Raw genomic sequence first — 17,895 nt, 5'->3', positions numbered from 1 at the left:
TACCATAAATCGGACGAAAATATATGTGGGAGCTATATCTAAATCTGAACCGATACTCACGAAACTTCAAGTACATAATAGGCCTAATTCAGTACACTATACCAAATTTCGTAAAAATCGAAAGATATATAGGGACTTTAGTGCATCATTTACCTTAAATCGGACGAAAGTATATATGGGAGCTATATCTAAATCTGATTTTTTACGAAACTTTGCACACATCAGTCTAGGCTGATTTCAGTACGCTGTGGCAAATTTCGTGCAAATCGGAAGATATATAGGGACTTAGGTGCACCTTTTACCTTAAATGGGTCGAAAATATATATGGAAGCTATATCTAAATCTGAACCGATTTTTTCCAATATCAATAGGGTTCGTCTTTGGGCCAAATAAATGAGCTGTACCAAATTTCATTCAAATCGGATAATAAATGCGACCTGTACTTTGTTTACGGGCGGACAGATGGACGGACGGACATGCATAAATCGACTTATAAAGTGACTCTATGTATATTCTCGAAAAGAACCATGTCTCTATCTCGTTTCCTTTTGCCTGTTACAAACATATACACGCAGTCATAACACCCTGTACCACAGAGTGGTGAAGGGTATAACTATGTGTTTATCGCGGTTCCTTTTGCCCTGTACCACAGTGTGGTGAAGGGTATAAAAAGTTCGTTATATACCAACCAAAAATTCAACCAAATCAGAGATTGTACCAAATTTAGTACGCATTAGTAGGAACTTCCAAAACTTCTTACCTATCTTACACCAGAACAGCGATCCACACTCCAAATTTCAGGATTCCAGCACTACTGGTTCACCCAAAATTCAAATTGTACAAAATTTAGTACACATTAGTACTAATTTCTAAAACTACCTACATACCTCAATTCTGCAATGCCGTATTAATCTTATTTCCAAATTTCAGTGTTCTAGCTCTGTCGGTTCAACCAAATCCAAATTGTATTAAATATAGTACCATTTAATAATTTTCGTACATAAAAGTACAAATATCTAAAACTACCTACATATCCCAATCCTACACTCCGACGGTAATATCAATTTCAAATTTCATGATTCCAGTTCCATACCTTCCTTCAAATTCAAAGTGTACCAAATATAAATAAAAAAAATTACATACCCTGATATGGAGTCAACATGGACCACTGTTTGAAAGATTCTGTTAAGCTCTTTTTCACATTCCATTTCCAAAATATGTCTAAAATATTTAAAATTCCAAAATTGAGGTGAGGCTTTAAGATGGAGTTATTTCAAGAAATGGAGCTGCATTCTTACTAAGACCTTTTTTAGAACCGCAAATGGAGCGTAATTGCTATGTGAACTATGTCAAAACATGGTAACCTATCGAAAAAGTGCTGCAACCATAAATTCTGTAAAGCTCTCGCATTCCAAGAACTCAAATCAAAGCCTCTTTGACTGGAAAATGCTTCTAAAATATTTAAAATCCCAAAATTGAGGTGATGGATGAGGAACTACATTATTACTAAAATCGTTATAGAACCACAAATGGATCGTAATCGCTATGTGGACTATTTCAAAACATGGTAATCTATCGAAAATGTCCTGCAACGATATGTTTCGCCCTTAAAAACACTGAATGGCACATTGCAGCCACTTAATTGGGAATATGGAACTAAGACCTTCTCCGTAAATAGGCACAACCCTTATATGTGGGCTATGACAAACCATTGACCTTTATTGAACATCCTCTGCAAAAACGTTTATGTCGAGGTGTTGCAAGTGGAGTGACAAATTTATAGAACTCTTCACCATACCTTCAGCTCCATTTATCTTCAGAAAAGTATTCTTGAAATATGGTTCTCAGAACAATTATTATTTCAAAACCGTCGCTTATAGCTCTCATTGACAAGCAAAGAATATCCTTTTAAAATCCAAATTTGTATGTCGGTTAGTCCCCAGAACAATCTTCTTTAAAATCCAAACTTGTATGTCTGTTGGTCCCCAGAACAACATTCTCTCAAACCTGTGCCCTCTGGGCCCTGTGGGCTCTTAATGACGATTTCAACATGGCTAAATCGGCACGGAATTTTATTCTCCTAGTCTCCGACAAAACTGGTCCTCAGAAAAATATTCTTTTAAAAATCCACGCTTATTTCTCGTATAGAAAAGAATCTCGGCCTTCAGCTCATCTATAAAAAAAACTCCCAGCCCTCAACTTGTTTCTAAAAGACTATCTGCCTCCAGATCGTCTATAAAAAGCGCCCTGCCATCAGCTCATCCATTAAAGACTTCCTTCCGTCAGCTTGTATGACTCCCTGCCCATCTGCTGAGTTTATGAAGACTTCATGTACTTCAGTTCGCCTAAAAAACGACCTTGCCTTCAGCTAGACTAAAAAGACACCCTGAACTTCAACTCACCTAAAAAATGTTCCCTGCCTTTCAGATCTACTCACTGTGCTTCGACTGGTCCCCAGTCGATAGAATCTCAGCGAGGATTTTAAAGTCCACGCCAATTTCTCATTAGGTCCTAAGAAAAATATTATTTAAATTTCAAATCGTATAGCTCCTTCTGTTCTTCTGCCCTCTGGGCCCTGTGGACTCTTAATGACGATTTCAACATGGCTAAATCGGCACGGAATTTTATTCTCCTAGTCTCCGACAAAACTGGTCCTCAGAAAAATATTCTTTTAAAAATCCACGCTTATTTCTCGTATAGAAAAGAATCTCGGCCTTCAGCTCATCTATAAAAAAAAACTCCCAGCCCTCAACTTGTTTCTAAAAGACTATCTGCCTCCAGATCGTCTATAAAAAGCGCCCTGCCATCAGCTCATCCATTAAAGACTTCCTTCCGTCAGCTTGTATGACTCCCTGCCCATCTGCTGAGTTTATGAAGACTTCATGTACTTCAGTTCGCCTAAAAAACGACCTTGCCTTCAGCTAGACTAAAAAGACACCCTGAACTTCAACTCACCTAAAAAATGTTCCCTGCCTTTCAGATCTACTCACTGTGCTTCGACTGGTCCCCAGTCGATAGAATCTCAGCGAGGATTTTAAAGTCCACGCCAATTTCTCATTAGGTCCTAAGAAAAATATTATTTAAATTTCAAATCGTATAGCTCCTTCTGTTCTCCAAAAAATAGTTCCTAAAATCCATTTTAAAATCTCAAATGGTTCCCAGAAAGAAAACACTCTTTAAAAATTTTCTGTTTTTCTTCATAAAAAAATATTGTTTTCAAATCAACATAAGTCCTATGATCTCATTTCTCTCATCACTGTCCATCATGACATTTTAAATATAACCCACCCACAACCACATTATAAAGCACATTTTTCTTTTTTCAATTTTTTTCTCCTGTAAGTACTTACCTGGTAATGAATAGTCACCCAACGGTGGTTTCATACAGATAAAACTACCCGAATAGCACAGGCAGCGACCACGAAATGCTTGATATGCCGGTGATGCATGACTATAAAATGCCAATGCGGTGCGACAAGGGGCGAAGGGTACACACAGGGCATGACATGTAAGTGTAAGTGATTCACCACAGCTGCATAATTCACTGCATTCAGCATCGTCCAACGAGTAAATCTATAATAAATAATCGCAAGAAAGAAGAAAATAAACGGATATATAAGTACAACAGTAGAAACAAACAGAAAATAAGTGGTGCAGATGGAAATTATTGTGCATATAGAAGTAAATTATGAAAATTTGTAAAATACAAAATGCTGAGTAATTTAAAATAACGAGATGAAATTCAAAATGTAAATCGGAGCTCATAGCTTTGATAGTTTTTGGAAGAAATAATTTAAAATCGAAGGTTGTAAAATGTAAAACCAAATAAAAGTCACTCAGATTTGAAAAATGTCCGATGAATTTTGAAGAGAATTAACCGGGGCCTTTGTATGAGATCCATGTAAAAACATGAACCTATTTTGAACAATTTCTGAAAAGAAATATTTTATTCATCATGACTGCGGTATGCCTAATTACTAAATCTAAATCCTTCAATATACCAAAAATTTGGCAGCCTTCTTTATATGAGGACAATGTTTAAAGATGGACCTACATAGAAAATAGTTTGTAAACGTTTATTCACTCTTTGAGAACCCAGAATGTCAAATTACAACCATTTGCCGAAAATGGGGCGGGACTGTCATATGACAGATATGTCCCAACATGTTTTCATCCACTCACAGTAATGCTATATTACTGCGACTTCGATGGGTAATTGCGGCTAAAACCTTCAACACCGAAAAAAGGATGAGGAGTAGCAATGTCAGGATAGATTTGACATGGCTAAATCTACACTTTATAGTCTCTGCAACGACTGTGTCCCGTTTCGGTTATGAAAGGTTCTCTGCCCTTGGCTATAACACTCTCCCTAAGCTTGAAGACTCCATGTTGTATGTTCTTGAGCTCCCAAAAAAAAAAAAAAAAAAAAAAAAAAACTCCATGAGCATGAACTCCCCAAAAAGACTACCTGCGCATCCCCTAGCCTATAAAGAGCCCTAAATAAACTCTTTGAGCTTCAGCTCGTTTATTAAAACTCCCTAAGCTTCAGCAAGCCTAAAAAACATTCAACTCGCCTATAAAATTCCATGATCTCCAACTCGCCTATGAAGTCTCCTTGAGATCCAGCTTGCTTATAGAGACTACTTGAAATTCAGCTGGCCTATAACGACGCCTAGAGTTTCAGCTCGCCTATTCAGTCTATCTGAAGTTCAGTTCACCTTAGACTCCCTGCCTTTCAGCTCATTATAAAAAATCTCTAGGTTGTCTTGAAATCGGACGCTGCCCTATAGAGACGCCTAAACAGACTTTCTGAGCTTCATTAAAACTGGTAGGACATCTTGAACTTCAGATTATCTATAAAAACTTTATGAACTCCTATAAAGTCTCACAGAACTCCAGATCGCTTATGAAGACTCGCTGAGCTCCAGTTTGTCTATAGAGACTACCTGAGATTCAGTTGGCCTATAAAGACACCCCGAGTATTAGCTCGGCTATACAGACACCCTGCCCTTCAGCTCGCCTATAAAGATAACATGCCTTCAGCTCGCCTAAATAGGATCCTTGCCCATCAGCTCGTCTGTAAATAATCCTGCAGCAGGATGCCTATAACGACTATTCAGTTCGACAGCCCGTTCAATAAAACTCGTTGGACATCTTGAACTTCAGATTACCTATAACAACTTTATGAACTCCAGCTCGCTTATAAAGTCTCACTGAACTCCTGATAAGACTCGCTGAGCTCCAGTTTGTCTATAGAGACTACCTGAAATTCAGCTGGCATATAAAGACACCCCGAGCATTAGCTCGACTATACGGACTCCCTGCCCTGCAGCTCGCCTATAAAGATAACATGCCTTCAGCTCGTCTAAATAGGATCCTTGCCCTTCAGCTCGTCTGTAAATAATCCTGCGGCAGGATTCCTATAAAGACTCTTCAGTTCGACTATAAATATGCTTGGGGAGTCTATAAAGACTACCTGAGGTTCAGCTCTCAGCAGACTTGAGCTCGTCTATGAAAGACGCCCTTCAGCTCGTTTATAAAAAACGCCCTTCAGCTTTCCTTAAAGTCTCTCCAACTCACCTATAGAGCTAGAGAGTAGAGACTCTATCCAGCTCATCCAGACCCCTTCAGCTAATCTATGAAAGACTCCCGATAGGTTCGTCTATGAAGGAATTTCTTCAGCTAGTCTATGAAGGACTATCTTCAGCGCGTCTATGAAAGACTATCTTCAGCTCGTTATGAAATACTCTCTTAAGCTCGTCTATGAAAGACATCCTTCAGATCGTCTGTAAAGGTCTTCCTTTAGATCGTTTTCAGTTCGGCTATGAAAGACTCCCTTCAAATCGTCTATATAGAATCCTGTTATCTTGTCTATAACGGCTCGCTTCAGCTCGTCTATAAAGGACACCTTTCAATTCGTCTATAAAAGACTCATTTCAGTTAGTCTTAAAAGACGCCCCTCAGCTCGTTTATTAAAGATTCCTTGCAGCACGTCTATGAAATACTAACTTGATAAAGTCACAGGATTATCCCAGAGATTCAATGCTACCGCTGACATTCAGTGAATGAAATACTAACTAATATGAAAGACACCCTCGTTTAAGCTCGGCTCACTTCAGCTCGTCTATAAAGCTCTCCTTTCAATTCGTATATCTTCGTCTTTTAAAGATTCCCTTCAGCACGTCTATGAAATACTAAATTTAGCTTATCTATGGAAGACTTTCTTCAGCTCGTCTATGAAAGACGGCCTCCAACTCGACAATGAAAGACGGCCTTCAGCTCGACAATGAAAGGCGCCTATAAAATATCCCCTTCGTCTATACAATACTCCCCTAAGCTGGTCTATGAAAGACTCCCTTTAGCTAGTCTATGCCTTCAGTTCCCTTCCCTTCAGTTCGTCTTTTGAAGACGCCCTCTATGAAAGACTCGCTTCCCTTCAGTTCGTCTATGAAAGACGCCCGAGCTGAAGTTTATGATAGACACCCTTAAACTCGTCTATGAAAGACTAACTTCAGCTCATCTATGAGAGACCACCTTCAGCTCGTCTATAAAATACCCCCTTTGAGCTCGTCTATGAAAAATTCGTCTATAAATGTAATTTTCAATTAACTTACCCTTTTGCCAGTACCCTCTCGTATTAGTTGATCCGATTGACGAGGCCTCTGAACCACACAGTGTCCTAAAACGAGAAATGAAATGAAAACACATATTTAACAATATTTATCACAGACTCACATTCATCAACCACCACTTCACATCACTTAGATTTAATTTGAGATATATATTTTTGACACACACTCCCACACCCCAAAAAATAATAATAATAATAAAAATTCAATTTTCAAATAAGAGCACACATGAAAAACCATTAAAAATGATTCATATGAGGATGCCTGCTGTTGCTGCTGCTCCTCGCAAATATTGCACACTATTAGGCGACGAAGTAGACGATGGAAAAACATTTCGCTTCACAATAAATCACACGAATCAACAATAAAATGAAACGCAATTTCAAATAAACGCGTAACGAATTGAAAATCTAGTGGAAGAAGGACCCAGCAATTATGCTGAATGACAAACTAAACGCACACAGGCACACACTTACTCACACAGAGACAACTTTACTTAATGCTGACAATAATGTTGTGAACATAACAAATAAACGTTTACTCAATTTAATTCCCAACAAATACTCCGACGATGCAATATGGAAGGACAGACAGACAGACACACGGACATAGTAGTAAAGGACGCACACAGTAGTACTTGTCGCAAAAATTACAAGCCAAACACACGGACATACTCGACCACATGTACAATCCTGCAAATGTTATTTGTACGTATGGGCGTGAGTGTGTACGTTCCCTCGTATACTACACACATGAGTATAATAACAAAGGATCATCATTTAATGTAATCCTTCACAGTTTATTTGTTTTGTCTGTCCGTCCATCCTCCTGCCTGACAGTTTGCCCTCTCATTCCCTTTACACATTTATTGAAGTGATGTTATGCGTAAGCAACCAAGTGTTGGAACGAATGGTCACACATACAGACATACTACTACAACAATAACGGATTGTAGTATTATCATCGTTGTAGTTGCTGCTGCTGTTTTTTGTGTTATTGTTATATGAAATTGTTGAAATAATAAATGATTCAACAAGCGACACATTTACCAAAGCAATTGCTTTTGAAGCAATGCCTTTATCCCCACATACGATATTTCATGATACACACCTCCCTAATTTATTCCACAACACTCATGGAGTTCACTAGTCACAGTTGGTCATCACACCCAATACGATGGCAGTGGACGAACATATAGAGAATCAAAAAACAGTGGGTGTTGAAATATAAATGTTATTTTTTAGATAATTTGGAAATATAAACACAATAGTTCCCACGATAAGGAAGAATGTATTTAGAAATATAAACTCCTTGCTGATAGGAAAAAAATTTGTTCAGAAGAATTTTTAAGGAAAGGTTTTCCAAGAACAACAATTTTGAAGACTAGATGGTAACAATTGACTTCGTAAATAATATTTATTAAAATAACTGCTCTTTAGCTCGTCTATATAGAATCACTGGCCTTCAGCACGTTTTTACTAGCTTTCAGAAGTTCGTGTACAGACTCCCTTCTGCTTGTCCCACTACTCTTAGATGGTATTCAGCTCATCAATAGAAACTCCTTTCAGTTCGTCAATAAAAACGCCTTTCAGCTCGTTTATGAAAGACGCCCATCAGCTCATCTATGAAAGACGCCTATCAGCTCGTCTATGATAGATGCCCCTCAGCTCGTCTATGAAAGACGCCCATCAGCTCGTCTATGAAAGACGCCAATCAGCTCGTCTGTAAAAGACGCCCATCAGCTCGTCTATAAAAGACTCCCTACTTCAGCTCGTCTATGAAAGACTCCCTACTTCAGCTCGTCTATGAAAGACGCCCATCAGCTCGTCTATGATAGATGCCCCTCAGCTCGTCTATGAAAGACGCCCATCAGCTGTCTATGAAAGACGCCCTTCAGCTCGTCTATGAAAGACTCCCATCAGCTCGACTATGAAAGACGCCCATCAGCTCGTCTATGAAAGACGCCCATCAGCTCATCTATGAAAGACACCCATCAGCTCGTCTATGAAAGACTCCCTACTTCAGCTCGTCTATGAAAGACTCCCTACTTCAGCTCGTCTATGAAAGACGCCCTCAGCTCGTCTATGAAAGACGCCCATCAGCTCGTCTATGAAAGACGCCAATCATTTCGACTATGAAAGACGCCCATCAGCTCGTCTATGAATGATGCCCATCAGCTCGTCTATGAAAGATGCCCATCAGCTCAACTATGAAAGACGCCCATCAGCTCGTCTAGGAAAGTCGCCCATCAGCTTATCTATGAAAGACGCCCATCAGCTCGTTTATGAAAGACGCCCATCAGCTCATCTATGAAAGACACCCATCAGCTCGTCTGTGAAAGACGCCCATCAGCTCGTCTATGAAAGACGCCAATCAGCTCGTCTGTAAAAGACGCCCATCAGCTCGTCTATGAAAGACTCCCTACTTCAGCTCGTCTATGAAAGACTCCCTACTTCAGCTCGTCTATGAAAGACTCCCTACTTCAGCTCGTCTATGAAAGACTGCCTGCTTCAGCTCGTCTATGAAAGACCCCTTTTTTCAGCTAGTCTATGAAAGACCCCTTTTTTCAGCTAGTCTATGAAAGACTACCTTCAGGTCGACTATGAAAGACTCCCTTCGGCTCATGTATAGAGCTTCAGACTCCCGGTTTCAGTTTCCATTTTCTCTAGCCTTCAGCTCATCTATATATACTATCTTCCCTTCACCTCGCCCAAACTGACTTCCTGTCCTTCACTTCGTATATGTATACACCCTGCAGTTCCTTTTGATATTAACTATACATTTTAAAAAAGACTCATTTAGTTCCAACTTGTCTATAAAGGCTGTCTAAACTGCAACTAGTCTAGAAATGATCCTAGTCTCAGATCGGTTAAAAAAACCTCCGTATTCAGTTTCCCTATAACCTCCACTTAACGTCTATAACAAACTTCTTGAAAATATGATTTAAAAACTTTGTACTATACTCAGAGGAACAACCTATGCATGGGTTTTTATAAAAAAAAATGCAGGGGATATTTTACAAAGCATAGATTTTTTAAAGCCTATTTTTTCGAGGACCAATATAGGCGTAATTTTTTTTAATATTTTTTTAAAGACCAATATATCCGTGGATTTTTAAAGAATATGTTTTGTAAGGACCAACATAGTCGTCGATTTTTTTAAGAATATTTTTTTATTTACCATCATCAATAGGCATCGACTCTTTAAAGAATATTTTTTCATAGGCATAGATTTGCAAAAAAAAATATTTTTTTTTTCCAGGACCATCATTCATAGTCATTGATTTTTTAAAAAATATCTTTTCAAGGACCAACATAGGCATCGATTTTTTAAAGAATATTTTTTCATTTCCATCATCCATAGTCATGGATTTTTTAAAGAATATTTTTTCAAGGATCAACATAGGCATAATTCTTTCGGGGACCAACAAAAGTGTGGATTTTTTAAAGAATATTTTTTCAAAAATGTTCTTTCAATAAATTTTATAAAGTCCCATCAGCTCTTCTATAAAGACTTCATTTAGATCATCTATAAAGACTCTTTAAATATTAAAAAAATATTTTTTTTACTACATTTTATTTTAAGATCTTCAACAACTCCTTATATTCATTCACATATTTCCCATATGATAACCAATGTCCAATAAAAGTCTTGCACACACATTCATGCATGTATGTCTGACATGACTGTGAATGCGTATACAAGTATATCCGACTCAATTGGTTTACATGTGAACATGGTGGCAACATTAACAACAACCATGTTAAACAACACCAAAACGGATGTCCGCTGCTTGGTGTGTTCATGAATTTATCATCGTGCAATCGTCATACATGGTTGTATTGTATCGATGTTGTTGCACTGTCTGACTGATGTCCGATGAATGTATGTATGTGTATCACTACAATTGATACTACTACACCACCTACAGTTGACCGCCAATGATTCTGTGTGGGAAATGTTCGACGTTGACATTTTTATGAATGTTGTTATTATTTTTTGTTGTATTTTTTTAATAGTGATACCATTATTCATTGAGAAGGGTATTTCTTTTTTTGATTAGTAGGTCACCCATCAGATGGATTAATATGAGAAACAATTTAAGATGATACGAAGAGGAATATTTTTCTAAGAAGTCGTAGGGTTGGTTCTATAAGTTAAAAAATATTCTAACATCCGTCTAGACCAATCGTCATCAAATTTTGCTGTGGGTTCTGGTCAAGGAAGACCCCTAATTTATAAAACGCTAATTTATAAAACGCTTTATAAAACGTCAATTGAAAAGCAAACTACTCCTCTTAGAAATAGGTTCGACTTCTGCGGTCTATGTCCTTCAGAAGAAAATAGAATGCAAATTTTGCCATTTCTCTCACAAAAGTCTTGGTTCATTTGACTCGATAAATATTGACCAATAATGACGAAAAATCCATTAACGTTTAAAATTTCATGATGTTCGGATCATCATTTTGACCTCTTGTGCGACCGGATAAGCATATAATATTATGGTTTGGTCCATAACTGTGTCCTGTGTCATGTTTATAAATTATAGTGGACAGACGGACGGACACAAATGTCTGGATCGAGATTTGAGACTTTAAAAATGTTCCACGCCATTTGGCCCTAATTTTGGCTCTCAAAATTGTTTAAAAATTCCACGCCATTTGGCCTTAATTTTGGCCATAAAAAATGTTCAAAAACTTATCTCTTTTTGGCTTTAATTTTGGCCATAAAAATTGTTCAAAAAATGCTCTCTTTTTGGCCTTAATTTTGGCCATAAAAATTTTTCAAAAGCTGTTCTCTTTTTGGCCTTAATTTTGGTTCAAAAAATTGTTGAACAAATCTTCGCATTTTGACCTTAATTTTGGTTCTAAAATTTGTTTAGAAAATCCACGGCCTTTGGCTTTAATTTTGGTTCAAAAAATTGTTGAACAAATCCTCGCATTTTGACCTTAATATTGGTTCTAAAATTTGTTTAGAAAATCCACGGCTTTTAGCCTTAAGGCAGGCTCAAAAACTGATTTAAAAAATCCACGCCTTTTAGCCTTAAGGCAGGCTCAAAAACTGATTTAAAAAATCCACGCCTTTTGTGGATGATTTTTTGAAAAAATATTCTTTAAAAAATCCACGCCTTTTGGCCCTAAGGCAGGCTCTAAAACTTGTTTAAAAAATCCACGCCTTTTGGCCTTAAGATAGGCTCTAAAAATTGTTTAAAAAATCCACGCCTTTTGGCCTTAAGATAGGCTCTAAAAATTGTTTAAAAAATCCACGCCTTTTGGCCTTAAGATAGGCTCTAAAAATTGTTTAAAAAATCCACGCCTTTTGGCCTTAAGATAGGCTCTAAAAATTGTTTAAAAAATCCACGCCTTTTGGCCTTAAGATAGGCTCTAAAAATTGTTTAAAAAATCCACGCCTTTTGGCCTTAAGATAGGCTCTAAAAATTGTTTAAAAAATCCACGCCTTTTGGCCTTAAGGTAGGCTCTAAAAATTGTTTAAAAAATCCACGCCTTTTGGCCTTAAGGTAGGCTCTAAAAATTGTTTAAAAAATCCACGCCTTTTGGCCTTAAGGTAGGCTCTAAAAATTGTTTAAAAAATCCACGCCCCTTTTGGCTTTAAAAATTGTTTAAAAAATCCACGCTTTTTGACCTTAAGGTAGCCTTTGAAAATTGTTCAAAAAAAAATCCAAGTTCTTTGGCCTTAAGGTAGGCTCTAAAAATTATTTAAAAAAAATCCACGCCTTTTGGCATTAAGGTAGGCTCTAAAAGTGGTTTTAAAACTCCACGCCTTTTGGCCTTAAGGTAGGCTTTAAAATCATTTAAAAAATCCATTCCTTTTGACCTTAAGGGGGGCTATAAAAATTGTTTAAAAAAGCCACGACTTTTGGCTAAGGTAGGCTCTAAATTTTTTTTTTAATCCACGCCTTTAGGTTTTTAAAATTGCTTAAAAAATCCATGTCGTTTTGCCTTAAGGCAGGCCACATTTTTTTTAAATCCACTTTCATCATGAGGCTTTTAAATCGCTAAATCATGCCAAAACATGGATTTGATTGGTTACAAATCGTATGACAATATTAATATGCTAAACATGATTTACTAAAAAAATAACTTGAACCTAATTCGACCTCGATTCTCCTTAATATTGGTGGAGCTATTCTCCACTATTCTCCAATATATCTTATTTTTAAAACTAACCACCTACATTCCCCTTTCCACATATACACATAAATCAATTTATATGTATATGTGTGTGTGTGTGTGAATTTCCCATTAAAAATATATCAACAAGCACTTAATCATTCGATCAAAAATAATTTTTCAATTTTCTTAATGAAATTTCAGACATGTAACCATAAATTAATTTCAATATGACAAAAAATAATAACCACATATCGTAACTAGACCACAATTTAATTTTCCTGCCAAAACATTACACACGAAATAAATAATTACTTAAAAATTAATAACAAAAATATTAAACGAAAAAAACTAACAACTACAAAATTCATCAATAATAAATGGCAAATATGGAGTCATAACATTTGCCATAACTAAATATTTATCGCACATACATGCATACATAACTATGTACACTATGTTAATTGTTTATTTGTATATATATGGAACCTCTTCCACCATTACGATGCGGGAGTGCCACCATCAAAAAACAGCAAATCTCATAATCGGCAAATGGATAAATATTTTCCGAATATTCAATTCTCCTACCGCACATCCGCACAGTATGTGTGGTGATAATTAATGTGGAACAACAGCCTATAGTCTTCATATATGCAAATATTTGTATGTATATGTTCGTTTGTGTATAGCTATGTAAAGCATTTAAATGATGGATTTAATGATTTGATATACTAGTGCGGTGGAAAATTTACTATAGTAACCACTATCGGATTTTGAAACAGAAACGGAAAGTGTGGCTAAAATATGTGCGGAGTTCACCATTATTTGCATTTTTAATGATGTTTACAAAAATATCGGAATGTCATTGGTGTTACATTATTCTATTATGAGCTACTAAAATGGTTTTTATTACATATGCACTAATATGTACATAAGTATGTCCATAATGTCATAATGTAGTGCATAACATTACAAACGATAATAATCGCAGATTTAAATTAATAATGTTTGTTGAAATACTTTAATGTGTATTTTAAAATATGTGGGAATGATATTAAATTCTGCTGAGATGATTTTTTTATATTTTTTTCAGAAAATAGACGAAAAATTGTTTAAATATGTTCGAAACGCCCTTGGCGGTGGTCATAGGTAAAAATAAACCCCAAAAAACCCCCATATGGACATAAAAAAGATAACATAACGATGAATAAAAAATCGAATTTTGAATCAAAATTATTTTATAGGGAAAAAATTATTTTTTGAAAAGTGGGAGACTCGAAAATTTTTTGAAAAGTGGGAGACTCGAAAATCGGCTCCATACAAATTGGCCCGCCCTAATATACATATTCTTGATTAGAGTAAAATTCTATATCAATTGAGTCATGTCATAGCAATACCTACAATGGGACGAAGCCTTAATGTACAGGGTTGCCCATATTCGACGCACCCATCTGGCAACGCCATAACTTTTGATGTCACATCGCTTAATGACATACCGCGTTTGAAGCGTCAGTCCAAGCAGATTTTTACCATGAACCAATACACGCCACGCGAGCGCTCTGAAATAGTTGAAATTTACATTCAACAGAAGAAGTCAATTGTGAAAACTCAACGTGATTTTAAAACATTAAAAAATGTGAGAAGTGCGCCTTCTAAAAACACCATTAAGCCTTTATACGAAAAATTTTCGACTGGTAAGGCTCTTTCTAATCCGAAGAGGCCATATAAAAGTCGACCAAGGCGATCGGCCGAGAATAACGCTGCCGTACGAGCCAGTGTTGAGAGGTCCCCAAGAACATCCGAAAAACGCCGTTATCAGCAGTTGGGCATGGCTTGGTCCACTTTACAACGGATTATTCGCATTGATTTGCATTTGTTCCCGTACAAAATTCAATTGACGCAAAGAATGTTGCCTGCGACACAAGCCTCGTCGATTGGAATGGGCTCACAGAGTCATCAAAATGGCCGAAGATGACGAGCAATTTTGGAACAAAATTATCATGTCCGATGAAGCCCATTTCACATTGAATGGGACCGTAAATAAGCAAAATTGCCGTTTTTACGCCACTGAAAATCCTCAGGAGATTCAAGAAGTGCCTCTTCATGACGAAAAAGTCACAGTTTGGTGCGGCGTTAGTGCGAAAACGGTCATTGGACCGTTTTTCTTCCAAAATGAAAATGGCCATGCTGTTACCATCAATCGGGAGCGTTATCGCGACATGATGACCAATTTGGTCATTAGAAATAAAATAAGTTATTCGCGTTTCAAATTGAAAATCTATGAAAGTTATTTTCGTGGTCGAGGGACTCCAACTAAACATAATTGGTACATTAGAACCCCTGAATAATTTTTTTGTTGTTTTGTAGCACAGTGTAATTTTCTGTACAAAATTATATCTTTGTGTCTAAGATAGTAACCTAATCGCTTCAGATATAGATATAGTTCCCATATATAGTTTCGTCCGATTTTATGTAAATGGAGCACAATACTGTCAATATGGGTCCGATAGAGACAAATTTCTGCACAGACTACTGATGAAATCGGTTCATATTTACATATAGCTCCCACAGAGCAAATTTACCACGATATTGCCCGCAGGTATTTTAAATATCTTCCTCATGGTTGAGGGTATAAAAAGTTCGGGTGGTAAATTTTGGGATTTTTGGGGAAGTTTTGGCACGTGTTCCAATCAAATCGGTTGAAATAATATATTTTGGAATTTCATCTCCCTACCAAAAATCTTCAATATTGGCCCCAGTTTACGGATATCCCCCATATAATGGTACTTCCAATTATTCGGTATATTGGAATGATTAGGCACGTTTTCAAAATCTCATCTAATTTAATTTTCTAGGTTTTAGTACATTAAGAAAATTATCAATATAGGTCCATGTTCAGATATAGCCATCATATAATGGTAGAACCCCATTGTCAGTGGTTTAAAGGTTCTGGCCGCATTGTAGCCACTGTAATTTGGCATTCCAGGATATTGCAGTGTAAACACACATTTTTGCAGAAAATTGTATATATTGGTCCAAATTTTGATATTGTGCCATATATCGTTCCCGCCTCAATTTCGGTATTAATAATTTTTTTAACCGAATCGGATTCCTGATGATATAAAAACTGGTTTTCATAAATTATAAAATTGTCCTATTAAGTTTCCCCGTTTTTTTTAATGTTAAGTATTTTAAGGTCTATGTTTTGAAATATTTCTCCCTCTCCTTATTTAACCGATGAAGATGTAATTTGATATTCAAGGTTCCTGGAGGACATATTTGGCTTACACCCTGAAAATGTTCAATATTTTTAAATGTTTAGCAATATTCCACCATATGTACTTGAGCGGGACCAAAAGAATTTTGTAACCCTAATGAAGGTAAAGGATATTATATTGCCGGCCCTGTCTCAATTGGACAAACCTTGGGAGTTTGGGGCACAATTTACATAAAATCGCACCAAAATGTAATATATATGGGAGCTATATCTAGATCTGAACCGATTTCAAGAAAACTCCACGTACTGTATTCTGTAAAAATTCTGTAACACCATTTATATAAAATCGAACGAAACTATATATGGGAGCTATATCAAAATCGGTTTAGATTTGTATATAGTTCAATCGTATAAACCTTAAGAGGTTGGTGCATCATTTACATTAAATCGGACGACACTATATATGGGCGCTATACTTAAATATGAACCAATTTCAACCATTTAGTACACATTTTCAAAACTTCAGTCATTCTCTCTATACATAGACCAATCTTACAACCCAACAGTGGTCCTAACTTCAAATTTCAAGATTTCAGTACTATTGGTTCACTCAAATTCAATTTTGGCACCATTTAGTACACATTAGTACAAATTTCCAAAATTTCATACCCTCCAACAGTGACCCAAACTTCAAATTCGATTTAGTATTTTTCGTACAATAAGTAAAAAATCTATTGTAAAACTACTAATTGGAAAGCTGTATATCCTTATAATTCCAAATTTTAGAGTTTTAGTTTCACCGGCTCGTTAAATACAATTGGTACCATATTTAGCCTTTTTCAAATTTCAGGATTCCAGCTTAACTGACACTCCGTATCTCCAAAATTTGAAAGCTGTAATGTCTGGGCGTTGAGGCAATATATTTACTCTTTTATTAATAGAAATTAAGCCCCGTATAGGAATAAAAACTATCCACCAATATTAAATCCTAAAATTTTAAATATTCTGCTTAAATATGGAGTGGAATTTTTGGTTACGTTTAATATTTCAAATATGCACATTTGTATCGATATATGTGATGTATATTACAAAACGCCCGTATGTAAATATGTATGTATATATGCATATATTTATAATTGTTTATGTACTTACTTGGTGCTTGTGTTGTTGTGGTCATTGATGTTGTGGTCGGCATGGTTGTTGATTCATAAACCGCAAATTCAGTTGTTTCTATTGGTTCGGCGTAGATTGTCTGATCATCGAAATCAACAATTACCGCACCACCATCACCATCCATGGTCGAAACGATGGCCCCTCCACCACCATTATTGCTAAGAACGCCGGCTGTATTTATGCCGTTGCTTACGCCACCGTTGCCGCCAGCTCCATTGCCGTTACCGTTGCCATTAACGTGGCCATTGCCATGACCATTTCCGTTTCCGTTGCCATTATCATCAGCTGTGGAAGCTGCCTTGTGTGTGGCATGTTTACCATTGCCGTTGCGACCATTTTTGATCAATCTCCCTCGGCCAATACCGTTACCAATACCACCGCCGCCGCCATTATTATTGGTAATACCCGATTTGTTATTACCATTGCCACCGTTGTGGCCATTACCATTGCCATTGATACCATTGTGGCCGTTTCCCGCACCACTACTGCTACTGCTGCTGCTACTGTGATAATCGTCATTTCCGCCATTTCCGTTTTCTTCATTTCCGCTATACACGGGCTGTTCGATAATATTATGCTCTATTGATGATGATGGCTCCGATATTTCTTTTGGCTATTTTGTTGTTGTTTTTTTTTTTTTGCCGTATCGTTGGGGGTTTTAGTAACATTTGTGTTGTGTAGTTGTAGTAGTAGTTGTTATGGATAGCCACAATACATATGTTTGCATGTTGTAAAGGTTTTCACA

General features: G+C 36.7%; 1 protein-coding gene across 1 annotated transcript in view; it reads right to left on the bottom strand.

Moving 5' to 3' along the window:
- Positions 1-17,895, bottom strand: part of LOC133337235 (uncharacterized) — a gene marked incomplete at its 5' end in the record, with an annotated part of 65,545 nt that overhangs the window by 9,190 nt on the left and 38,460 nt on the right. The window contains 3 exons of the mRNA XM_061545485.1: positions 3,351-3,573; positions 6,615-6,679; positions 17,130-17,763. Of these exons, the coding sequence (XP_061401469.1) occupies positions 3,351-3,573; positions 6,615-6,679; positions 17,130-17,763 (922 nt within the window). The remainder of the gene's footprint in view (positions 1-3,350; positions 3,574-6,614; positions 6,680-17,129; positions 17,764-17,895) is intronic.

This window comes from Musca vetustissima, unplaced genomic scaffold, assembly GCF_032173495.1.
Source record: "Musca vetustissima isolate MV318-11 ecotype Yass unplaced genomic scaffold, APGP_CSIRO_Mvet_v1 utg130439, whole genome shotgun sequence".
NCBI classification, from domain to species: domain Eukaryota; kingdom Metazoa; phylum Arthropoda; class Insecta; order Diptera; family Muscidae; genus Musca; species Musca vetustissima.
Note: the sequence above shows the minus strand (reverse complement) of the source record. Positions and strands in the feature narration are given on the sequence as shown.